Source organism: Schistocerca gregaria, chromosome 8 (genome assembly GCF_023897955.1).
Source record: "Schistocerca gregaria isolate iqSchGreg1 chromosome 8, iqSchGreg1.2, whole genome shotgun sequence".
Lineage (NCBI taxonomy): Eukaryota > Metazoa > Arthropoda > Insecta > Orthoptera > Acrididae > Schistocerca > Schistocerca gregaria.
This window is the reverse complement of record NC_064927.1, coordinates 454,319,471-454,346,794: the sequence shown is the minus strand read 5'-3', so window position 1 is coordinate 454,346,794 and position 27,324 is coordinate 454,319,471. Positions and strand designations below refer to the sequence as shown.

At 38.9% G+C, this 27,324-nt stretch overlaps 1 protein-coding gene across 1 annotated transcript in view; it reads right to left on the bottom strand.

The window, feature by feature from the left end:
* The window catches only part of LOC126284216 (phenoloxidase 2-like), a 228,595-nt gene that overhangs the window by 67,043 nt on the left and 134,228 nt on the right, over positions 1–27,324 (bottom strand). The window contains exons 10-11 of the mRNA XM_049982987.1: positions 12,445–12,633; positions 8,990–9,125 (exon numbers count right to left, since the gene is read on the bottom strand). Coding sequence (XP_049838944.1) covers positions 8,990–9,125; positions 12,445–12,633 — 325 coding nt within the window. The remainder of the gene's footprint in view (positions 1–8,989; positions 9,126–12,444; positions 12,634–27,324) is intronic.

Here is a 27,324-nt window from a genome sequence, read left to right as displayed (position 1 = left end):
TAGGAAGAGCCATGACTGCACTAGGCAGTGCATTAGCTAATTTTTTACCTGCGCACAGATGCCCCCTTTTGTAAAGCGCTGTTCTGTGGCTGCCAATGTAAAATCTTTCTTTATTTCTAGTATTGTACTGATGGAAATCTGAATATGTGTTTGGGTGCAGTCTTTTCACAAGCAATATGGCTTTTAGAATGTATGTGTTTATAACAGTTAACACCTCTGTTTTTGGAAACAAGTTGCGACAAGATTCCCTATATTTTGCTCCACAGATTATTCTCACACCCCTTTTTTGAAGATGCAGTTAGATGGTCAACAAGTAAAAAATAACAATGCATTGTAATTCTTCCCTATGTTTATCTTAACACTGGTTTAAATCAGGACAAATAGAATGCTATGTACCAGAGGGTTAAAAAAATGGAAGCAGTTTTGTGCAGACCTCAGTATTGTAATTGTGATCCGGTTATCAACATTTCAAACGAAATAGAGTTTAGAGCAATAGATCTTAGTCGGGCATGTGTAGAGAAACAATTTGAAATTACTGGAATAATATGTGATGTAATGAAACTTATGTGAGTATGTATTTGCCATTCTCCTGACTCAGATGAAAAAAACCTTTTTAGATAATTTAGACAGTTTACTCTGCCACACAACAAAGTGGAAACAATATGTAACTATAATTGGGGGAGACTTCAATTTAAGCTATGATATAACATGTGACAAACCCAGTGTAAATAAGTTACTAAATATGCTAAGGCAGCACAATTTCCATCATGTCAATTCACAACCAACAAGACTAAAAGCATGTTTGGATAACGTTTTTGTTAATTTTGCTCATGACATGTACTCCACCAGTGTAATCTGATTTCTCAGACCATTCCATGTTAACAGTAGAGTTAAGACACTCTTGAGAACTTTTTAATATACACGTGAAAGCTTTCAGAAACAACATGTTATTAATTAATCAGTATGTGTATAACAACAACTACATACTGCAGAACACATAATAACCACAGAGTAAATGTAACACAATGGAGTAAACAAAAAAACTGTCTATATCAATTTACAGATGAATGGAATAACTGGCATAAGCCAACCTTGGGAAGTATCAGTTTGGATTCTGTAGAAATGTTGGAACACGTGAGGCAATACTGACCCTCTGGCTTACCTTAGAAGATAGATTAAGGAACAACAAACCTATGTTTCTAGCATTTGTAGACTTCGAGAAAGCTTTTGGCAATGTTGATTGGAATACTCTCTTTCAAATTCTGAAGGTAGAAGGGTTCAAATACAGGGAGCGAAAGGCTATTTACAATTTGTACAGAAACCAGAATGCAGTTATAAGAGTCAAGGGGCACAAAAGGGAAGCAGTGGTTGAGAAGGGAATGGGGCAGGGTAGTAGCCTATCTCAAATGTTATTCAATCTGTATATTGCACAAGCAGTAAAGGAAACAAAAGAAAACTTTGGAGTAGGTATCGAAATCCATGGAGAAGAAGTAAAAGCTCTGAGGTTTGCTGATGACATTGCAATTCTGTCAGAGAGAGCAAAGAACCTGGAAGAGCAGTTGAATGGAATGGACAGTGGTTTGAAAGGAGGATATAAAATGAACATCAACAAAAGAAAAATCAGGATAATGGAATGTAGTCGAATTAAATCAGGTGATGCTGAGGGAATTACATTAGGAAATGAGACACATAACGTAGTAGATGATATTTGCAATTTGGGGAGCAAAATAACTGATGATGGTTGAAGTAGGGAGGATATAAAATGCAGACTGGCAATGGCAAGGAAAGCATTTCTGAAGTAGAGAAATTTGTTGTCATCAAGTGTAGATTTAAGTGTCAGGAAATCTTTTCTGAAAGTATTTGTATGTAGCCATGTACAGAAGTGAAACATGGATGATAAATTAGTTTAGACAAGAAGAGAATAGTAGCTTTCGAAATGTGGTGCTACAGAAGAATGCTGGGAAGAGGAATTTGTGGCACAACTTGAAGAGAAGAAGGGATTGGTTGGTAGGACATGTTCTGAGGCATCAAGGGATCATCAATTTAGTATTGGAGGGAAGAGCAGCAGAGGGTAAAAAATCATAGAGGGAGACCAAGGCATGAATACATTAAACAAATTCAGAAAGATATTGGTTACAGTAGTTACTCAGAGATGAAGAAGCTTGCACAGGATACAGCAACATGAAGAGCTGCATTAAACCAGACTCTAGACTGAAGACCACAACAACAACAAGATTAATTTACAAATCGCAACATGTCCCCTGAAACTGACATCTACACACAGTATGAAGTCTAAAAGTACAGTCACTCCTTCACTTATTTCGCAAGACTACAGTTTCTTAACATGGTTCATGTCTGTCATTGCTAAGTGGTTTTGTGAAAGCATTGGCTAACATTTCTTCAAAAAGCAGATGTTCAACATTAATAACACCTGACCCAGCATGCCTTGTTATAAAATGATACTTTATAGCTCTATGCTTTGATCTAGAGTTTTTCACTAGATTCTTGGCTAACTGAATGGCTCCTCCATTATCATTATCACAATACACTGTAAATGGCTTTATGACATTGCTTGGATCTACCTCAAAAATAACCACAGTAAATCTTGAACAGTTGATGCCAAGGCCATATACTCAGCTTCATAGTTTTTTGTTTTCTACTAGACTACAAAATTAAAGAGTTTTGCAGTTTTATGCATGAACCAGTTACTGTGTCTGTCATTGATTTTATTTCCCCAACCTGCATCACTGAAGGCCATTATTTCTCTGTTGCTACTTCTAGAAAATTTTAGCTTGTAGTCCATAGTTCCCTTTAAATATCTAAACAATCTTTTTACTGACAACCTATGAATCTTTTTAGAGCAATAATTATATCTGCTGATGAGATTTACAGTGAAACACGTAACAGGTCTGGAGATTTGAGATAGATATAAAATGACTTCCTATTGCTTCTTTATATGGTAGCTCGATATCACCTGATTCATCTGCTTCAAAGTGCAAACCAAGTTCAACTGGTGTTGAGACCAGCTTCGATTTACTCATTCCAAATTTCTCCATAACTTTATTTGCATAGGATTTCTTTTTCCTTTACCATGATCCCATGTAATTTTCATGCTTAGGCATTGGTGTATCTGTCCTAAATACTTCATTTAAAAAAATCTCTTCAAAGAACTTTTGAATTGGTCCAAAACACTTTTGTTGTTTGAGAATAATAACATATTGTTGACATATAAAGCTATATGACTAGTTTGGTTTCATCTCTGTGAAAATAGATACATGGATCAGTGCTTGATCTGTTCAATTTCAGTTTTCTTAACACCTCATAAATTTTTTGATTCCAGTTGCTACCAGCCTGTTAGAGTCCATAAACAGCTTTCTTCAGCCTCAATACTTTTCCAAGAGTTGCAAAATTTTCTGGTGAAAGACATAAATTTCTTCATTTAAGTCTCCATAGAGATAAGCAGTAGAGATGTCAACGTGGTCAATCTCCAGCTTCTCTCGAGCAGCCATAGACAAGAGATATCTAATAGATGCATGCTTGACCAATGGTGCCAAGGTTTCCTAATAATCAACACCTTGAACTTGAGCACATTCTTTTACCACTAGGCATGCCTTAACTGTCTGGTGTACTGATAGTCCCAGGTTTTATTTTTAATGCCCACTTAGTCTTGAGTGCTCTGTCCCCCCTAGGTAGCTCTACTTCTTCAAACATGTTATTACGAACTAGAGATGAGAATTCTTTCTTCATTGTCTTTTCCCATTTTTCATTATTTGCCCCTTCCAAAGCTTCTTTGACATCACTGTCTTCACTTCAAAGTTTTTCTTTCAAATAGTAAGTAATGAGATCAGGTCATGTCTTGGGTTTTGGTTTTCTATTTGACCTTCGAGGTTGGTTTTGATTCTCACGACCCTCGTCATGAGCTTCAGTTTCTACTGAATCACTGTCAAAGGCATAAAAAGGTTGATTATCACTGTCATTTGATTTAACTGCTTCTTCAGTTTGTGAAGTATTGACATCCTGAAGAACTGCTTCTTGTTCCAGTCATAAGGCATTTACAGTCTTAGGTTACTCTGTCTTCGAACTTGAAAAACTCTCATCCTCAAGGAATTTTACATCCCTGCTGATAACTGCCTGGCCAGTCTCCCTATTGATGAAATGATTGCCTTTGGTTGCCTGACGGTAGACTACAAATGTCAACTTCTGTGACTTCTTATCCCACTTCTTGCGATGGGGTTTTGGAATGTGAACCATTGCACTGCAGCCAAAAATTCTCAGATGTGGTTAACAAGGCTTTCTCCTATGCCAAAGTTCATATGGCATCTTATTTCTGAGTGTAATAATATTATGAAAAGGAAAGTTGTCCTCCACCATATTGCAAAGATGCAGACTTGCAGATAGGCACAACAAAAAGACTGTCACAGATAAATAAGGCTTTCAGCCATTAAGACTTTCACCAACAATAGATGTAGACACACACGACCAACTGGTTTCATTTGTCTGAGACTGCAGACGTGTGTGTGAATTGCATGTGTGTGTGTGTGTGTGTGTGTGTGTGTGTGTGTGTGTGTGTGTGTGTGTCTATTGTTGACACAGGCCTTAATGGCCAAAAGCCTTATTTAATTGTGAGAGTCTTTTTGTTGTACCTATCTGTGACTCAGCATCTCTGTTATATAGTGAGTGACTTCTTTCCTTTTCATAATATTGTTAAATTCTATCCTGGATTATCTCCAAGTGTGGTGGATGGTCAGCAATTTGATAGGTATGTAGCTGTAGACACACCTTCAGCCCAATAATCCGATGTAGGTTAGTGTCAAACATCATAGTACGAGCCTTTTCAACCAATGTTCTATTAACTCTCTTGGCAACAGCATTTTGCTGTGGACTGTAAGATACCGTAAGCTGGTGGGTGATACCCTTAGAAGCCAGAAATCCTTTTATTTCATTGTTGACATACTCCTTTCTGCTGTCAGACCACAACTTCTTGATATTCCTGCCTGTCTGCTTTCCCACCACAGCTTTGCATTTTTTAAATACCTGTGTTACCTCAGAGTTTTTCTTCAAGAAATAAATGAACTTGAATCTTGAAAAATCATCAATAAATGTGAGAAAATATTGATGTCCACCAATAGACGATGTCTGCATTTGCCCACACAAATCAGAATGTACTAAGTCTAAGATGTGTTTGGAATACCTTTTGCTAGGTTTGAATGGAAGATGTGACTATTTTCCCATGATGCACAACTCACAGGGATCCTTAGCCACAATATCTTCATTTAGTCCTGTCAAAACCTTTGACAACTTCAGCATTCTTTTGTGATTCATATGTCCTAGCCTGTGATGCCATATGAATCCACTATCTTTTGTATAGTAGCATTGTTTCATTTCACTTGTATTTAAACAATAGTTGCCATTCTTAGGCAATGCTTTGGCAATTAGTTCACCTTCTGGATTGTAGATGATGCCACCTTTTTTGTTAAAAGTCACTTTATGCCCTTTGCTTACAAGTTTACTAATTGAGAGCAAATTTACAGATGAGTTTGGGATATGAATAATGTCATATGCTTCTACTTCTACTGTTATATCACAAAGATAGAAGGTCAGATCAACACTTCTGGTAGTCTCTGCTATGAAGCCATCACCTCCCATGCTGGTCACTGAACTATTACATGGCTTGACATTGTGAAGCTTCTTTCCATCATTAGTAATGTGAGTCACGGCACAGGAATCTAAATACCACATATCCATTCTGTGAAAATGTTTGCCATCAAGAGCAAGAAAAGCTTTCTTTTGTTTTGTCTGTTTCCTACATAAATAAGCGTCATCATTATTTTTTGACGATCTTCCTCCTTTTTCGTCCTTGCTAGAACAGTATTTAGCAACACGATTTGGTTTATTGCACTTGTGGCAATTAATAATGCATTTGGTAGGCCTCTTCTTATTTGTATATAGAGCAGATTCTTCAGTTCCATTTGTGTCATTGGACTTGACGTCTAGTAGCAGTTTCACTTTAATAGAATCTCACATGATACTTGTGCCACTGTTATCAAGTGCCATGATCATTGACTGATAATGATCATATAATCCAGCCAGGAGCAAAGTTCCTATCCAATCTTCACTAACCGCAAACTTCATTTCATTTAACTTAAATGCAGTTGTTATTATACGATCACAGCAGTCATTTAATGACTAGCATTTATCTAATTTGGTAGTGATTAATGATCTAAGCAATACCACTCAATATGTGAGTCCTGAGTCTTCAAATGACTTTTCTGAGGCCATCCAGGCTTCTGCTGCTGTCTTTGTGTCTCTTATAAGGGAATAATTCATCTTGTTGATGAAAAGTATAATCCATAAATGTGCCTTTTTGACTCCCTTCTTCCAAGAATTGTCCCATTTCGTCGGATCTGAAGGATCATTTTCAACAAATCCCACAATTCAGCATGGGCCAAATATGCCTTCATGGCAAATTTATATGTCGAGTAATTTTCATGCTCAATCAACCTTTCAACCACTGGAAGTCCGATTGAGGCTGTACCATTCATTTTTAGCTTTGAATGAGAGAAAAAACATCAGCAATCTGCATCCAAGAATGATCAGCTGGCAAAGTATGAATGATCAGCAAACATGTAACTTCCGAACCAGCTCTGGATTTCTGTGGACGACTTCGATTTTAACATTTATAAAACCTTACCTTCACACCCATGCTGGGCGCATAACCATTTGTTGGGCATTTTTTAAATATACCCATGAAAGCTTTCCAAAACAACATTTTATTAATTAATCAATGTGTGCATAACAACAACTACACACCCCAGACCACATAATATCCACTGAGTAATTATAACAAAATGGAGTTCAAAAAATGTCAATATAAATTTACATGTCTTAACAGACACTTCATAAGAGGCAATGGGAATAAGGCTGCATGAAAACCATCAAAATCTAATTACTTAATACTAACAAAAAAAATCTTAGATAACTAACACACCAGCCGAACATAACCAATTGGGACAAACTATGTCAAAGATGCGATTCCAGTGCACAAACAATTTATGAAATATTCCACAACTACTTAGTAGGTATGTTAAAAGCTAATGTTGTTCTAACGAAATAATTTAAAAAATAAGCTACTGCTGTAAAAGTGCCTTGGCAAAGTAAATAATTCTAATCAAATTAAGGACATTCAAATAACCATTAACAAACTGAATAAGAAAGAGCTACATAAGGGTAAAAAAAGATACAACACAGTGCCATTAAAAATTCTATAAACTTTTGTCTTGTAGAAGCAGTTTCTCCTGATCCTCTCAAACTATCCAAGGTGACTCCAGTCTTTAAGAAGGGTAGCAAATCTGATCCAGCAAGCTATAGGCCAATTTCACTAATTCCAGTAACAAAAATTTAAAACTCATCAAATCATACTTTAATAAAAGGAAGCAATTGGTGAGTTCAGGAAGTCATCTGTCAAACACACTTGAGCTTCAACACAGGGCGCTACAGTGATCTAAATTAGGACCACTTCAATTCCTTGTACATATAAACAACTTACCAGGGTACAGAGATGTAAAGACAAATATGTATGCACAGGATACAATTTTTCTGTCTATAAACTATGTATTTGATAACCTTGCTAGAAGTATGAATTTGGCAAAAAAAAAAAAAAATGCAATGTGAATGGTCTACTCTTAAATGAGAAATAGATCCAGAATATGTGGTTGAGTCTATCAAAGACTGTAAAAATAGAAAAACAAAACGCAAAATTTTTAGGTATCATACTTTGCAATAAAATAACATGGAACTCTCATGTGGAAAACATAGTGGTTAGGCTGTCAAGAGTTATATATCAGCTGAATATGTAAGGACAGCATGCTTTGTTTATTTTCAGTATGTTATAAAGTATGAGTTAATACTCCGGGGAAACACCAAAAAAATATATGAAATTCTGGTGATCCAGAAGAAAGCAATCAGAGTAATGGCAAAGGTAGATAATAGGATACATTGTAAACCAATGTTCATTGAATACAGAATATTAACAGTTAGTGTTAACCATATACTTGTTGAACTACCAAATTTAGGTGTAACAAATCAAAGGTAGACTACAGTACAAGAATCTGTACATCTCTGCTCTTGCTACAAAGCAGATTAGCAAAAACTAACAATAGTCATAAGTACATGGCAATTAAAATACATAACAAATTGTCTAAACATACCTCAAGCATCCCAGTCAAAGTATTTAAGGAAAAGTTACAAACTTCTCATTAACTGACTCATTCTATTCATTAGAAGAATTTTTAGAAATGCCCAATATCAACTTAAATATGTAAAAATTTATAAAATTAATAGGTTAAGTGAACTGACAAAGTCTATTGTACATAATAATGCTGAGTGACTAATAAAGAATCTGAATCTGTATATGGTTGGTATATCTTGACACAGGTAATCTGCTTAATCCAAAAAATGTCTAAATTAATATTAAATGATAGGAATACTGATGCAAACGCATTAATAACTTATGAGATACATTGACTTGTCAGATCTTTAACTGTTCTGAATAGAGCAAATATTATATTCTCCTTTCCAAAATGTTGGCTCTATTCAAGAACAGTTAACAATATTACATGTAAACATATGTGTCAAGACAGAACAACACTGATGGTGAATTTCTCATCTGATGTTTGCTGTACTGCCTTCCTGAAATCCTACTAATGTCTGGCACCTAGCTGCAGTATTCAAATGCTTATCATGTGCCATACTCTCCGTTTCAGCATATTATGAGGAATTGGTGCCCTAACAGCTACACAACTTGACAAAAACAATGCCACCTAGATGTCACTGTGCATCTCACATTCATTTTTAATAATGAATGTAAATAAAACATTACTTTATTCTGCTTAACCCACAATATTCTTGTAGAGTGTATTCAGATGACATAAACACTATTCAAAAAACTTAAATTATACATATGTCATGCAAACATAATAGAGAGACTTACATTGCACAAAAAACTTGTCAATTTCAATGAAGAGGCGTCTCTGGTCACGAAGCAACATTGGAAGACCCCTTTCATCAAATTTTGGTGCCATGAAAATTCTCACAGTACCTATTCTTGGAGGCCCATTGTTATCAACCTAAAAAAAATTAACATAAACATTTAAAATTAAATACAGTGCTGCTAGCTTGTGGAATAATGGTCTCCTTCTTCATGGAGGAAAGATGAATTGCTTGGAGGAGTATGGAAAGTGAAGGGGAATAAGTCACACAGATAAGACACAAGTATCAACAGGACTAGAAGTCTGAAGATAGTAAATTAGTAAGTACTGCACCAGTTTCACTTCAGAGTGATAGGAAGAATGGGGCAAGAAGTCAAGATGGGTTAAAAGAGGAAGAGAAAACAAAACATGAAAAGAACAACAGAGCTTAAGAATATAAAGAAAGAAAAAAAGAAAAAGAGAGAGGGGAAGCAGAGAGAGGGGAAAAACAAAGTACTGCTATAATGTGAAGGAGACAGCGTAAAGAATGAAATTGCATACATTTCTAACAAAATACCATAAAGAAATATGAGGGGAGGGGGGGACTCTGGCTAATGAGATTAATTTTAGGAATGTGAGAGAATGTATTGGATGGCAAGCCCCGTCTCTTGAGCTCAGGGAAACTAGTGCTGGTTGAAGGTGAGGGGTGGGGAAGGGTGGGGGGTATGGGGGGGATGCGAATGGCCCTCGTGTTACAGCAGGCACCCAGATCCTTGAAGCACAGCATAGAGCGTGGTGAAAAACTAAGTAATGGATATCACAAACAAATGGTTCTTCCATGTCTATTAATGCATGCCGTCAACTGGCTGTCTCTGCACAGAAAGTTATGTAGCAAAATCCAACAAACAAAAAAATGGTTGCACTACATTTAGTGTTGTAAATGTTGGTGGCTTCTGCATTGACACAGGTATTTTCATGGCAATGACTGCAGTGGTAGGAGCTTTGGGAATAGGGGTGGTATTTTGTGAATATCTCACAGTTTAACAAGGACATTGTCTGAGTTGGGAGGGTAACAGATAGCAGGTGGTGTGGAGAATAATAGTGGGAGATGGTTTCATTTCAGGACTGCACTTCAGAAAGACATAGCCCTTGTGGGTTAATCTACTGAGACAATTAAGGCCTGGGTGTGCTCGGGTGATTGGAGGGAGGGAGGAGGAAGGGAGAGGGTATCACCTGCCCCTTAAAGCGAAGTGGAAGGAAGGGGCAACTACCTGGGAGATTAACTGAATTCTGATGCAAGACTCTTTGACATGGAAGTGAGCATCGGGGAAGATATGAAATAGAGCAAGCTCGAAGCTTTCCCTCTGCTCTTAAGGCACTCCTAGTAATAACTACATTTATTTCTTTTTCTGAAGCTCCATTTAAATTTAGTTATCCACAATGAATATATGTGGTGTGTACCCAAATCTGTAAAAATTTTATTCAGACTATATGTTATGTAAAGTCAGTATCAGGTGTTAATTGTCAATAAAACAAAATAATATGCAACCAATTGAAAGAAATTTATTTTCTTTACCAGCTTCGAGCACTTGGTGCCCTTCTTCAGAAGGATATACTTATTGCATTGTTTGTGAGTGTCAACTATAATACGTATACAGCACAATGTTATGGTCTCTACAAAATTACAGTAGTATATTTAGGTTTGATGAAAACTGTGTTAATCAAGGATAACTAATAATTGATAATAGTACATTGTGAGTGACTATCTATAATTTTGTAAACATTGATGTATACCACTAGTAAGCTGTGACTCCAGACTTTATTGTAACACGTTTTCATTTTCCTGAAGCTAATTAATTTAGCACATAGCTAATATTAAGGTCAGGGAACACCCAAAACTACTGTTGCCTTTAGTGCCAGTATACCTGCTCAGTTCCCAAGTTTGACACTATACTTTTGTTGTCCTGCATTTTCTGGACCAAATGACATCCATAATTAATCAATTAAGTCAGTAATTAAGAATTTTTGTAGGTTACAATAATTACCAATACTGTATTCCCAAATAGGTAATTCGCAGGATAGACACACAAAATAGTTCTGTAATTTTTTTTACTTTGTTAACTAACACGTAATTATGTACACTGAATTATTGCCTCAATAATTAGCTCAGCAGCTCTAGTAAATTTCAGCCCAGAAGTTCTAGGAAAAAATTTGTAGTTTCCAAAATTCCATAATATTTTTACACCAGTTTATTAACACCCTTCCCTCTCAGAAATCATCAACCTGACGCCACACACCCATATGACTGAGTCTCTGTGTTGGTGTTCATGATTATGTAATGGAGTTGGAGCCTAAAAAAAGTTCATTGGAAGTTTTATTTTTTCATACTAAATTCTCCAGTGAGAAAAATAAAAGTTGGTCGACCATCATATCTGGAACAGTTCACTCGTCCATGTCAGTTCTTTTGTCAACAACATGTATGTGTGAAATATCTATGGGAACTTCTTTGTTTATTGCAAACATAAACAGTGTTCATCAAACTATACTTCATAAATATTTTTGTTCTGTGCTGGTGACTTCAGCTGTCTGTTTCTATAAACTGTTAATAATGAAATGAGGAGAGCCAAAATAAGTTTTCCCACTAAAACTATCACTGGATAGTGGTCTAGCTTCTTTCTTTTTAAGTATGAATGGAAGCATTAGAAGTGTTTTTTTAGTCAGTTTAAAGATAATAAAAGTGTGCCAACATGAAAATAAAAAAACAGTGGTGTTGCATTCATTATTGTATAACACCTTCCAATACCCAAAAGTTTTCAGTGTTGAGATGATGACCTGGAGGCAGAGGTGCTACCGGGAATGAGAAGATGAGACCCAAACCAGGTTAGTACTGCTTCACGTAATTTTGGACTAGGAAAAGGGCTCAGGAAATTCTTTTAATAGAAAACAGGAGTTAAAAACTTAATATAATGTTATTGTCACTATTGACTTTTATTATATACAGAAACCTTTACCAAAGAGAGTGAATATAACATTTAGCATGAATATCAGAAATGGTACATGTAACTAACTAAAAATATTACAAAAGTTTAATTGTACTTTCTCTGTATAACATGCCAACTATGAAAACTGTGGCAGTACTCAAAAGTGCTACAATAAAAATACAGCCTTCACTATGGTCTATACTACTTCGCTTATCTAGATATAAGTAAATATTCTGTTTCAAAACTATATTGTAGCCTAATGGTATGAGACGTATGAGAGATTTAGAAATTTTAAAATAAGTTATGAATCAAACTTAGCATCATTGTAAACTAAGAATGAAAATATATGAGGTAAAAGAAACAGCACCAAAAGAGATAACACGTGACTATGGACTGCCTCACACAAGTAACTATTGTACAACTAATAACAAAATCAATATTAAATCTGACAAGTAGCTCACATTATCCTTGAAGTATTTTACTTATAAAGCACTTACCAAAAATCGAGTGACAAATGGTGCATGTTGCAAATGAGTGAACCGAACTAGTACCGAGCCTCTTGGTGCAAAATCCAATCCTCTTGAAAGATCTATATCATTTTGTTGCCAGAATGTGAGAAATTCATTCTTTGATACATTCTGTGACGTAACTTCCACAGCAGCAACTCGAACTCCATCAAAGTTGAGCTGCATGTTACAAAATAAAAAAGCTGTTACAACAATGGAACTATGTAACACAGTATTACAGTAACTAGGAATTTTGTTTATCTAACTACTACTGAGATGCCCTACTTGATTTTTCTGTTTATTTTTTGCTCTTTTACAGGAACAATATAATGGATAAATAATTATTGGCAGAGTGAGGGAGTAATGATAAGATACAGTTGCACAGAAATATCATAATGGATTCCTGGGTGCTGAAACTCCACAGACCTTTTCTAGAGCAGGAAAGAAAAAGAGACGGATGAACTTATGCACCGTCAGAAATTTATTCAGTAATATCACAATCACAAAATGCTATACAAACAATAAAAATAATCCACTGTGTTTCAATATGAGATGTGTAGGTTTACTAGCAATCTCCAGCATAAAATGGGCATTTTTTTCTTAAATAAAAGTTACAGGTCAAACATTACAATTTCATTTATTGCTTTTATGAACAATTTAAGCTTATGTTATTCAGTGCAGAATTATTGATTTAATCACTATGTCAATACTGAGCCTGAAGTTTATGATAGCTGTGATTCTTCCTTGCTTGCATTTTCAAATGAGACATTGCAGAGATTTAATATTTTTAGTTCACCGGAAGTCTAAACAAAAATAAATAAAACTTTGCAATTTGATACTGACCACACCTTTAGCTGTCAAAAATCTATAAGCAAGCTGTGGAAAACATAATTTAATGTAATTGGATAGGTAAAAAATCTACTCACCGAGAAGCAGCAAATGAACACACAAACAAAAAGAGTTTTTAAGTATGTAGGCTTTCAGAGCCAGTGGCTCCTTCTTCTGGCAGAAGGTCAGAAGGGAAAGGGAGGCTGTGAACAAAAAGGACTGGAGAGGTTTAGGTGAAGAGTTAGAGTTTGGAAAAGTCACCCAGAAGCTCAGGTCAGGGGAGGCCTACTGGACAGGATGAGAAGGAAAGGAGTATTTTTTCTATCCAGTTACATTATTTATATCTTAAGAACATTAAGTAGTATCTTTCATATCTTTACTTCATCTGTAGCATAGGCTCTGACTTAAAATGTCATCTGATAAGCATGCTCTCACACAATATTAGAATCAATTCCTTTATAGGCTGCTAAGGGTTCTCTGAAGAGAGCTCTTGGGCACTTGAAACAACTTAAATGAAATTTCAGGTTTGATAAGAAGTTTGTTTAGAGTTGACAGCCATCCTGGTGAAGGCATTCGAATATCATAGCTTTTTATTACATTTTTCTCTTGCTCAATTTGGATGTGTGCCTATTTGTGTAAGTTATATATGATAACATAGCAAGTTTGCATACATCTAAATAATAAATGTCTAATACTAGAAGAGATACAATCCAAAACTTTTAAGAGTTTTGGTAGAGCAGTTAGGATGACTTCCCTTAGTTTATCTAAAGACTGTCTGATTACTGAATTTCTGCCAAATGAAATATTGTAGTTAATGTTTTTCATTCTTTGGTTGTGAATACTACTTGTAAACCCCTGAAGGAAAGAATTATATTCCCTTCTTTACAGGTAAGGGGGTATATACCTAAGAGGTGTGCTAGTTAAGAAAATGGCAGTAGATGAAGGGGTGCGCTGGAAGAATCTTGTGCGCTGGTTCTAATATACTAACACCAATAGTTAACGACTATATTAACATTCAAAACGGGCTAATACCTCTTAATCGAAGAGGGTCTGGACTGGATGGATCGTGGATGGCTGGCAACCTTTGTTTGGCATCATCCGACGGTGTGGGAAAAATGCTTCAGTGGCGTGCTTCGCAGATTGGCCTAGTAGTCCTGACACACACTGCCCTATTTGCACTAGACTGCATGCAATATTCCAACTGCTGATACTGGGGAGATGAATTGGGCATTTGGCATCAGACTTTGTACTCATGTAGGCAGTAGAATTATCTAAAGAAGATGCAGCTCAGGAAGGTGGCGTGGAAAAAATGCAGTAACACTCATCTCTTTAAAAGGATCGTGACAGGACAACAGCAACGAGTGCGGGATAAGTGTTCTGCTGTTCACGCATACCCTGGCAAAATGTGGTGGACAGCAACACAGATCATGTGGTGTTGCAAGGGCATGCTGCCAAGTGCGTGGCCAGGGATGCTGCCTCATCGGAGCGGAACAAGAGGCTGGTCGAGTAATGGTTTGACATGCCCAGCATCCAGAAAGCACGGCCGTCTAAGTTCTCCCTACAGCAGAAGTGACCAGAGAGGGTATTGTGTGGCTGGTTCCTGGTCTATGCAGGGTGTCATCTTCTGCTACAGATGGAGGCAATGGAAGGAGTCACCACATAGTTCCCTCCTTTTGAGAGTAAAACACCGGTGTCAACTGTGCAGAGGGATGCTTGAAGGTGACTGACAATGCTTGCTGTGGGGCATGCATGAGTTGTTGATGCTGTGCTCGTGCTATGGTTTCCAGTGAAAGCAGGGGCAGCTTCTGCACATGGTGTAGGCAGCATGTAAAGGAGTGTCACTGCTCCAATGGTGCAGGTGCTAGTGGCAGTGGTGATAACACTCTGTTGAGCATGACGGGTGCCTGTGCGGGGGAAAGGAGGGGGATAGGGGGGTAGTGTGGTGGCGGCATCAGGGTACCAGGTACTGGGCAGTGTGTCACTCACACAGTCAGTTGGTGGTGGACCAGAGGCAGCATCAGCTGGTGGTGTGTCGGACATGGTACCAGGGGTGGCATCAGCCAGTGGCACATCAGGAACACCAGAGAGGATGGTGTTGGCCTGCATTGTATCGGGACCATTGTTGATGGTGCTGTGACTAGATCCAATGGTAGATGTGGGGAACTCTACCTCGATGGTGCTGAGCTCGTTAGTTGGAGGAGGCTCTAGGATGTAGGCTGGATTGAGCCTACCTGTGGAGATGGTTGTCATGACCCATTCAGATGAATGGGGAATGTGTTGTCCCCACATTGCAACATTGTGGGCCCAAATACTGAGGGCTTATTGGTGGTTGGTATGCATCCACCCAAAGCACGACATGTGTGCATGCTGGATGAAGGTATGATGCACACTCTGCCACTGCAGTGCTGTGCTGGCCATTGTGGCCAAGCAGTTCTCGGTGCTTCACTCTGGGACTGCGCAGGTTCGAATCCTGCCTCAGGCATGGATGTGTGTGATGTCCTTAGATTAGTGAGGTTTAAGTAGTTCTAAGTTCTAGGGGACTGATGACCTCAGATGTTAAGTCCCATAGTGCTCAGAGCCATTTTAACCATTGTTTTGCAGTGGTGTTGGCCGCAGTTGGGCCATGTGGACCTGGATCTGCTGTACAAGACCTGGGATGATGCTGTCAGGAAGGACTGGGGTCACTTCCAAAAACACGCCGGAGTGGCAAATGGCTGTCCATATACCAGCTCAGCAGCTAAAGTTCCCAAGTAAGTTTTGCGTGTTATCCAGAGGCTGCAGCTACCGGGGCAGGGCTGCAGACCATTCAGAAAACTAGCATGTGAGGGTAGCTTTAAGTGTGCGCTGGAACTGCTCCACCATGCCATTAGCTGCAGGGTGGTAACTGATGGTATTGTAAAAATTGGAGCCAGAAGTGGCTGCCAGAGATCAGAAGAGGGCCAAGGTGAACTTGTAGTGCCTCGAGAATTTTGGGGTAAATTCTAGAGACGCTCGTTCTTCCACCATCTCGAACACTCAATATTTTAAGTATGAGTGTCGGAGAGTGGAAATGTGTCTACCGTGCCACCAGTTTTTGTGTGTGCAGGATGGACATGTATCGAGAAAATACTGCAATCGTGTTTGTCGAAGTATGTTAAATTATATCCTATTAAGAAAGCAAAAACACCAACTGTGATTCACTGTCTGCAACAATACTTTCTCGAGGTAGGCAAACCAAAATTATTTCTTACAGACAATGGGCCACAATTTGTCAGTAATGAATTTAAATAATTTTTAGTGTGGGAAGGCGTTCATGAAGTACTAATATCCAACTATAAACAGTCTTCCAATCCAAGTGAAAAGGTTATGAAAGAAGTTGGAAAATTATGCTGCACCTATTGCCATGAAAAACATACATCATGGACATTGATAGTAAAGACTTTGAGCTTATTTTAAATGAATTACTGCATTTATCAACTGAATTAACACCTTTGCAAGTAACAGGCCAACCCGTTGTGGGAGAACCTCTTATTAAATGTTTTACTTGGCTGGAACAACCTATTGTTGATGACAAATTTAATCAAACAATAGTTTCTAAGAACTTGGTTGAAAGGGCGTGACAACGAGTAAGTAGACATAATGAAAAAGCTATTGAACCTCAATACAAGGTCAATGACCTGGTTCTAGTAAAACAGCATCTTCAAAGTTCTGCCCTGAAGAAGGAGACACATAAATTTTCCCAAAAGTATGAAGGACCTTACCGAGTACAAGAGGTGATACATCCCAAAGCCTTAGCTTTAGTAGGTCCTATAACAGGATCAGAAAAAGGAAAATACAATGTTAAAGACATAAAGTTGTATATCTCACAGGGATGTTAACATTCTGTGTTAATGGGTGGAGTGATGACCTAGTTGGTGTTTCTTCTGTAGTATTATGAGAGTACCTAGTTATTTCTAGAGCAGAGAGAGAGAGAAAGAGAGTTTTTCTTTTAATCCCTCTAACCAACATTATTTCTTCAGAGAAGAAGTTGGGGAGATCGATGCAGCTGCGTATCCAGAGAAGAGGATTGGCTGAACATTTCAAGTAAGTCAGTTGTAATAAGAGAAAAGGAGAGTGCCCAATCCAGTTTTGCACCACTTCTATTGTCGCCAAACCATTAGAAATTGCCACCCGTGATCTGTAGTGATGTTGTGTGGGCAACTAAAGTGATACACTTAGACCTGAACAAAGGCTGCAGCCACAGTTTTGACTGAAATGTTGGGACAGGGGTGGCCTCCAGCCAGTGAGTAAATCTATCAATAATAGTCAGCAAATATCAAACCTGCTGGAGGAGGGTACTGAGCCAACAGTATCGAGGAGAACGTGTGTGTACCAGTATTGTGTCGAGGTGAAGGTGGCTGCAGGGGAGTGAACATGCCATCCAACCTTGGCGCGCTAGCATGGAACACAGGACTGGGTCCAGTAGCGGCAATCATGTTGGATGCCTGGCCAGATGAAGTGTTGTTTCATTAGGGTGGCAGAAGCACAGATGCCTGGGTATGCAAGGCCATGGGTGCAGTCAAATGCCACTTTTCAGAAGGCAGGAGGGACGGAGGAGCAGGGGCATCATTGGAGTCATCAGGTTATGAAGGATCCCCAAGGACACTGCACCAGATCTTGCTGTTGAGCTGGATATGGATCTATTGCTGTAAAGACACCACTTTGGTGACACAATACTTTGTTATGATTCATGCAGCTAGAATATCAACTTGTTCTGATTCACATCAATGTGCACTGTCAAGTAGAGAAAGGTACTGCACAATCAAGCAAGCCATTATCCACCAGCAGTTGCAGTCTGAGACCAAATACTTAGAAAAACTTTCGTGTACTGAAGCAGTTGGAGACTGCATGCCTTAAAGTGCTAGACAGTCTATAGAATATATGGTTACCTTCAACAATGGAAAATCTGTGATGAAACATAAAAATATTATGAAAAAGATAGTTGCCACTCACCACAAAGCAGAGATGTTTAGTCACAAATGGACAGCACAAAAAGGCTGTCAGGAAGTGAGCTTTCAGCTGACAAAGCCTTAATCAGAAACAGACAACACATACATTCATGCAAATGCAACTCACACACACGTGACCACAGTCTCTGGCTGCTAAGGCCACACTGCGAGCAGCAATGCAACGCATTATGGGAGAAGCAACCAAGTGGTGGGGATAAGGAGGTGGCTGGGGAGGGAAGGGGGAGGCTTAGCAGGGTAACAGTGATGGATGGTAAAATGCTGCTTGTGGAAGGATACAGGGACAAGCTGGAGACAGGGTAGGACAGCTAGATGCAGTTGGGAAGTTAGACTAAGGAAGGGGGGGGGGGGGGGCTTAGCGGAAAAGAAGAGAAGTAAAAACACTGTGGATATGTTGGTGGACTAGAGGGCTGTGTAGTGCTGGAATGGGAACAGGTAAGGCGCTAGATGGGCAAGGACAATGACTAATGAACGTTGAGGCCAGGAGGGTTACAGGAACGTAGGATATATTGCAGAGGAAGTTCTCACCTGTGCAGTTACAAAAAGCTGGTGTTGGAAGGAAGGGTACAGGTGGCACAGCCTATGAAGCAGCCATTGAAATGAAGAACATCATTTTGGGTGGTGTGCTCAGCAACAGGATGGTCCAGCTGCCCATTTATGTGGATAGACAGCTTGTTGGTTGTCATGCCCATGTTGAATGCAGCACATTCCACCATCCACTGAACCTGCACAGTATCCTCTTCCACCCTTACAGAATTCCTGTTTGCAACCTCTTGCCTCATGGCTCATTATTCCACCAACACACGCACAGTCTTTTCCTTTTCCACTAACTCATGAATACATGAATCTCCCTTGCATAGTGTTTGTCGAGAAAGTAATATCTGCCACTTTTTAAAAAACATTGTTGATTGGATAAGTTCAAAAATTTAAAATTATTTGAAGTATGACTCTTCTGCATCAATAAATTTTTGTCAGAATAATTTCCATGTGCCAAAAGCTTTCTGGAACTCTCCAATTGGGATGCCCTTCAGGAGAGCCATCGAAGTAGCTTGCATGTAGTCCACTGACTTGAGATACTTTTCTTTGAAACCCCTTTTCAGTCAAGGAAAGAAAAAAAAACACCTGCTGGTGCCTGTAGGGTGGATGCAACAATTGTCACACTGACCTGAGTCAGGCAGGCCATCACATCAAAGACGGTGTGAGCCGGCCATCTTGTCATGGTGCAGTTTCCACAAAATGTGGAACTCCTTTTGGATGCAGGCCACCTTGTGATTTCGCTTATTGTGTGCCTAGTACTCATGGGGAGACATCAAACCTACAATTACATATATCCTCCTGTCATAGCACACGACTTGTAGATTCGATTTTTTTGCTAATCTCTTTTGGATGCTGCAGTCGCCTATAGATTTATCTTGTAGAGCTGGTAAAGGCACCAGAGAGGCACTTTTAATGTAGTTGTTGATAATGGAAACAAGACTAAAGAAAAATCAAGTCACATTCACAGGATTTATCGATCTGGAAAAGCTTTCAACAATATAAAATGTTCGAAATTCAGAGAAAAATAGGGGTAGGCTGTAGGGAATGACGGTTAATATACAACATACACAAGAAGCAAGAGGGATCAATAAGAGTGGAAACCCAGAATGAAGTACTCACATTAAATAGTGTGCAAGACAGGTATGTAGTCTTTCACCCCTACTGTTCATTCTATACGTTTAAGAATAATGACAGAAATAGGAGAAAGGTTCAAGAGTGGAATTAAAATTCAAGATAAATGGGTATCAATGATAAGATTCATTGATGACATTGCTATCCTCAGTGAAAATGGAGAAGAATTACAGGATGCAATAAACAGAATGAACAGTCTAATGATTAAAGAATTTGGATTGAGAGTAAATTGACAAAAGACGAAAGTAATGAGAAACAACAGTAATGAACAGTGACAAACTTAGCATCAGTGGTAGTGATCACTAAGTAGACATAATTAAGGAATTCTGCTACCTAGGCAGCAAAATAACCCATGATGCACAGAGTAAGGGGGACACAAAAAGCAGACTAGTGCTAGCAAAAAGGACATTCCTGGCCAAACAGAAGTCAACTGATATCAAACACAGACCTTAATTTGAGGAAAATGTTTTGGAAAATGTATGTTTTGAGCACAGGATTGTATGGTAGTGAAACATGGACTGTGGGAAACCTAGGAAAGAAGAGAATCAGAGAATTTGAGATGTGTTTCTATACATGAATCGTGAAAATTAGGTGAACTGATAAGGTAAGGAATGAGGAGGTTCTCTGTATAATCATCAAGTAGAAGATGTATGAGAAACAATGACAAGAAGAAGGAACAGGATAGTAGGACACCTGTTAAGAGATCATTGAGTAGCTTCCATGGAACAACATGGAGCTGCAGAGGGTAAAAAATGTAGAGGAAGACAGAGACTGAAAAAAAAAGAGCTGGTACTGTTGTTCAGTAGCAGCTAATAATCTTCTTGACCAACCTCAGATCCTCTTCCCTGAAGATTTTGAGAATTAGCTGGAAAAAAGGTCATTTCTCTCCTTGAGTAATGAATAGCATTCATAACCAGATCTCCATCATTTCAACTACATATTGTTAAATGAACCATTAATAGAGAACTGGGAATTTAAGGAGACGGGACCTGGATAAACTGACTAAACAAGAAGTTGCACAGAGTTTCAGGGAGAGCATAGAGCAACAATTGACAGGAATGGGGGAAAGAAATACAGTAGAAGACGAATGGGTAGCTCTGAGGCATGAAGTAGTGAAAGCAGCAGAGGATCACGTAGGTAAAAAGACGAGGGCTAGTAGAAATCCTTGGGTAACAGAAGAAATATTGAAGTTAATTGATGATAGGAGAAAATATAAAAATGCACTAAATGAAGCAGGCAAAAAGGAATACAAACGTCTCAAAAATGAGATCAACAGGAAGTGCAAAATGGCTAAGCAGGCATGGCTAGAGGACAAATGTAAGGATTTGGAGGCTTATCTCAATAGGGGTAAGATAGATACAGCCTACAGGAAAATTAAAGAGACCTTTGGAGATAAGAGAGCCACTTGCATGAATATCAAGAGCTCAGAAGGGAACACAGTTCTAAGCAAAGAGGGGAAAGCAGAAAGGTGGAAGGCGTATATAGAGGGTCTATACAAGGGTGACGTACTTGAGGACAATATTATGGAAGTGGAAGAGGATGTAGATGAAGATGGAATGGGAAATACGATACTGTGTGAAGAGTTTGACAGAGCACTGAAAGACCTGAGTCGAAATAAGGACCCAGGAGTAGACAACATTCCATTAGAACTACTGACGGCCTTGGGAGAGCCAGTCCTGGCAAAACTCTACCAACTGGTGAGCAGGATGTACATGACAGGGGAAATACCCTCAGACTTCAAGAAGAAAATAAGAATTCCAATCCCAAAGTAAGCAGGTGTTGACAGATGTGAAAATTACTGAACTATCAGTTTAAAAAGTCACAGCTGCCAAATACTAACACGAATTCTTTACATACGAATGGAAAAACTGGTAGAAGCCGACCTCGGGGAAGATCCATTTGGACTCCGTAGAAATGTTGGAACACGTGAGGCAATACTGACCTTACGACTTATCTTAGAAGAAAGATTAAGGATAGGCAAACCTACGTTTCTAGCATTTGTAGACTTAGAGAAAGCTTTTGACAATGATGATGGGAATACTCTCTTTCAAATTCTAGAGGTAGCTGGTGTAAAATACAAGGAGCGAAAGGCTATTTACAATTTGTACAGAAACCAGATTGCAGTTATAAGAGTCGAGGGGCATGAAAGGGAAGCAGTGGTTGGGAAGGGAGTGAGACAGGGTTGTAGCCTCTCCCTGATGTTATTCAATCTGTATATTGAGCAAGCAGTAAAGGAAACAAAAGAAAAATTTGGAGTAGGTATTAAAATCCAGGAGAAGAAATACAAATTTTGAGGTTTGCCATTGACATTGCTATTGCTATTTGGGGAGCAAAATAACTGATGATGGTCGAAGTAGGGAGGATATAAAATGTGGACTGGCAATGGCAAGGAGAGCGTTTCTGAAGAAGAAAAATTTGTTAACATCGAGTATAGATTTAAGTGTCAGGAAGTCGTTTCTGAAAGTATTTGTATGGAGTGTAGCCATGTATGGAAGTGAAACATGGACAATAAATAGTTTGGACAAGAAGATAATAGGAGCTTTCGAAATGTGGTGCTACAGAAGAATGCTGAAGACTAGATGGGTAGATCACATAACTAATGAGGAAGTATTGAATAGGATTGGGGAGAAGAGAAGTTTGTGGCACAACTTGACTAGAAGAAGGGATCGGTTTGCAGGACATGTTCTGAGGCATCAAGGGATCACCAATTTAGTACTGGAGGGCAGCGTGGAGGGTAAAAATCGTAGAGGGAGAGCAAGAGATGAATACACTAAGCAGATTCAGAAGGATGTAGGTTGAGGTAGGTACTGGGAGATGAAGAGGCTTGCACAGGATAGAGCAGCATGGAGAGCTGCATCAAACCAGTCTCAGGACTGAAGACCACAACAACATGTTAATATCTATAGTGTAGTAGCTTGGATTTTATCGTTTTGTAATTTCTGTCCTATCCACATCTTTAAGTAATGTATCCTGTAACAAAGTTAATAATAATCAATTTATGATAGAAGCAAGCCATGTGAAAACCTCGACAATAGATTACAGTAGAACATCAACAGACTTCTTGTCATAAATCACATACCCTAACTTGACTAGAAGAAGGGATCGGTTGGTAGGACATGTCCTGAGGCATCAAGGGATCACAAATTTAGCATTGGAGGGCAGCGTAGAGGGTAAAAATAGTAGAGGGAGACCAAGAGATGAATACACTAAGCAGATTCAGAAGGATGTAGGTTGTAGTAGGTACTGGGAGATGAAGGAGCTTGCACAGGGTAGATTAGCATGGAGAGCTGCATCAGACTAGTCTCAGGACTGAAGACGACAACAACAACACAATGAGCATCGGGCTCCTCCTTCCCTCTGGTCAATATACAGTAGAATAGATAAATGACAATACATTTAACATAACATTCATTGTTGGTATTTAGTAATTCTTTGTTAAGCCACCACAACATCTTCAATCAGCGGCTGTACAGATAACACTCCCACCACAGCAAGTGACGATGTCTGCTCACCACTCATGTCCATGGGAGGTGCAACTCCTGCATATATTCTTGGCTCTGCAGAAACAGAAGCCTAGCAACAGTGTTTTGCTCTGCTCTAGCTCAGTTACCTTAAAATAATAGTTTTTCTCTCTATATTTATTTGACTATCTTCAATTTCTAAAAGAGTTAAGAGTTTACCATGAATTTTCCTAACAAAATGTCATCTTACGTTACACACTTCCTTGTAAAATGAGCATTGATTGTCTGGTCAGATGGTACAAACTCACAGTGCACTATCCCTTTTGCATAAAAAAACAACAAGCATGGAATTTACCTGTGATTCCCTCATGTGAGCCTTCTTCTGGCATGGCAATGATGACATGTGGCATTCTGCACACTATCTCTCTGACTCTGGATCTTACTGGAAGACCCATGACTCATATCCAGTCTTCACACTGTTCAGGAAACTAAGATCATCTTCACAGAGTGAGTTGAGTTCTTCATACATTCATACTCAGCAATGCTTATGCATGTTGGTCAAAACCCTGGGTACAAATTTCCGCATGACCAAGTCTTCCAATACAGTCTCATGAACAACAGGTTCTAGCAAGTTCAATAATTCTGAGATCAGGCAAAAACTCGCTCGATGGCTAGAATTTAGTAGCTGGTGCACACGAGTCACAGGGTCATTTGATCATGAGTTGGTGAGTGTCCTGCGAGGGGCTTGTTGGCAACCTCCTATCGACTTTCTCTAAACACCTTGCACCACCTGTTCGACTGTGTTCTGCAAAGGAATAATACCATCATCTTGTCAGCTTCACGTAAAACTTCATTGCATAGCATTTTTCTAAGGCTTTCTCCACCATAAGGTCGATGTAACCAACATGTAGAGGTTCACAGAAGAAGCTGTTCTACTTTTCCAAGAGCACGGAGGCAACTGAGTGACCTACCACTGTAAAACTAAGGGTTCCTCGCCCCACTCTCCTTGAATGGTCCATGCCCCTCATCACAAAAAATTTGATGCCTTACTTTCTGGACACACTTTTTATGCTGGAAATTGGTCAGCCATCTGGGCATACAGTTGTTTCACACAGATGGCCACGTTTCCTTTTCAGTGTGAGTTGACCTATTGACTCACTAGTGATAATGTGATTTACCCAATGACTGGGGCAGGTTTTCTGCCTCTCTAAGGGCCTTTAAGCTGATGTTTGCCACCAGCATTTCATTGACTCCACAACCTGACTGACAAGCCATTTATATTTCCATCATACCATAGACACAGGTGAGACTTCATGTAGTTGCCTACTATACTAGTTATCACCTACTTGTTACCTATGTGAGTACTTATAGTCAACTGTACATCACATTATTACAATGTCTGTACTTTTCATACATGTGAGGCCATGTAGAGTGACACGTGAAAAATTAAAGATGATCAGACAAAAATTATAGCAACTGCTCACCACTCAAACAGCAACTGGACTTCACCACCACACCTTGTACCAAAGAAGGATAACTATTGGCACTAACCTGTCACCTACAGACAGCTTAATGTCTTGTAAACTGAAGATTTTACCATGACTATCCGTGGCAATTAGATATTTTCAATGAACACCTTGTCTGTCCATCTAGCAAGGATCTGTTAGTCTGCATGATATTTCAAGAGCTGATTTGTACACCATTTGGACTTTTGATTCTATCTGAATGCCAGTTGGGCTTTTCAGTGATCCATAGGTGGCATAATATGTGCCCTGCCATTCTGCTTTGTATACATCGGTGAGAATCTCATGTCACACACTGAGACAGAACATTTTTACCACCTTTCACACATTTGTGTACAGCTACATGTACACTACTTGATCATTTATACATTCACGTGCATCTCTGAAGTAGCAGAAGTAGTTTCTGAGCTACTCAATCAGTGGGCAAGGGATTCGCCCACCACAGCATCGAGTGAGCGTTATTACCACATTTCCAAAGCCTTCTGCAATATGCAAGCAAAGGTAATACTTGGATTATGCAAACTTCTATCAAAGGTTTGTCTGTAAGCAAGCACTGATCACTGCACCACTTAAAGAGATTCTTAAAGGTTCTCTCAAAACAGGAAATACATTGTAATAGACAACTGCACATGCCACTGCCTTTTTGCAGAGGCAGAGGCAGCATGCTTATCTAATCCATCACTACACACATCTCTGTCTCTTGTAGTAGCCGCATTGTAAACTGTAAGAACAACTGTGTTGAAACAGTTAGTTGTATTTTTCAGCCAGAAATTGCCACCTTCACAAACTGGCTGGTCAACGTATGTCAAAGAACATTATGTGACCTACACTACTATTAAGAAATTTCAACACATGCTGGAATGCTGACAGATCACTCATTAAATGGACAAGAAACTGTTAACATATGCATTACACAATAAAGTAATAGTGTAAATCCAACAATGGTGTACCTACTTATTGTAAACATGAGTAGAAGCAAAACTTATTAAATTAATATGAATAAGTTACAGTAACATAAAAATTAACTGATTTATGAGAGGCATAAAAAAGACTGCTAAAGGAAAGAAGAAGATGACATTAGTGCGAGGGACAGTAAAAGAGAGGAAGTGCTGTATCCTGTGCATCTAGTGATGAGATAGCAGTCAGATTATTAATGATCAGCCCAAATGGATGGAATTGCTTTTCTCGTATCAGCCAACTACTAACATCACAGTTGAGGAACAAGCCAGTGGAAGCCCGTTACTACCCTTTTCCAGTTATCATCCAGCAATTCTGTTCCTGCTTTCAAAACATCGCAATTTCTACACTTCATTTTATCCACTGTAGCTATCAACACTTTCCTACCACTTAGACTTCTCTTGTGGATGGCCCTTAGAATATGACCGAGCGAGGTGCCGCAAGGGTTAGTACACTGGACTCACATTCGGGAGAACAACAGTTCAATCCCGTCTCCAGCCATCCTGATTTAGGTTTTCCGTGATTTCCTTAAATTGTTTCAGGCAAATGCCGGGATGGTTCCTTTGAAAGGGCACGGCTGATTTCCTTCCCCATCCTTCCATAACCCGAGCTTGCGCTCCGTCTCTAATGACCTCGTTGTCGATGGGACAATGAATATGTTGCTGCTTGTTGTTGACAGTTTTGGTTCAAACTTTGAGTGGCCTATCAAATCCTTGTGCTGCTAAAAATATATATACAACCCATGGTTGCTTCATCAGGAAAGAGGGAAGGAGAGAGGAAGACGAAAGGATGTGGGTTTTAAGGGAGAGGGTAAGGAGTCATTCCAATCCCATGTGGAAGTTTCTTTCTATAGCACAACAGCACTGGCTCACCAACAACAATTCTATGTGCTGGAGGAGAAGTGCCAGCTACAGTTATAAATGCTGTAGAAGTAACATCAAGAACAACTACAGCACTTGATCAACATTCTAAAATCTCCCCAACTATAGTCTCATCACTTGCCATTTCATATCATAGACCTCTTGCTTCTCTCTTGTCCTAAGCAGGAGACAGAAAAAAATTGCAAAGTGATTTAATCATTTTACATTAGGTTTCCAATGTTGATAATAACCCTTCATTTCCACTGTTAGTTATTTCCACAATAATCAAACTTCACTGAATACTATATGCCACTGCTTTTAAATGAGCTACCTGATTATCAATTTAATGAAACCTTGAACCATTTTTCACGATCAGACAAATCTATTCAAAATCAAATTTTCGTGACCGATCTGTATGATCATACACCATGTCCACTCACCAATAAATCTGCCTACCAACTTCTACTGTCTGTGGCACTAAACACAGGGAAAAATCCACCTTTCGTTGCCACAGCCTTTTCTTACCCTGACACTCACTGGTGCTATTGCTTACTACACTCATGTTGCACATATCAATATTTAGACGAGC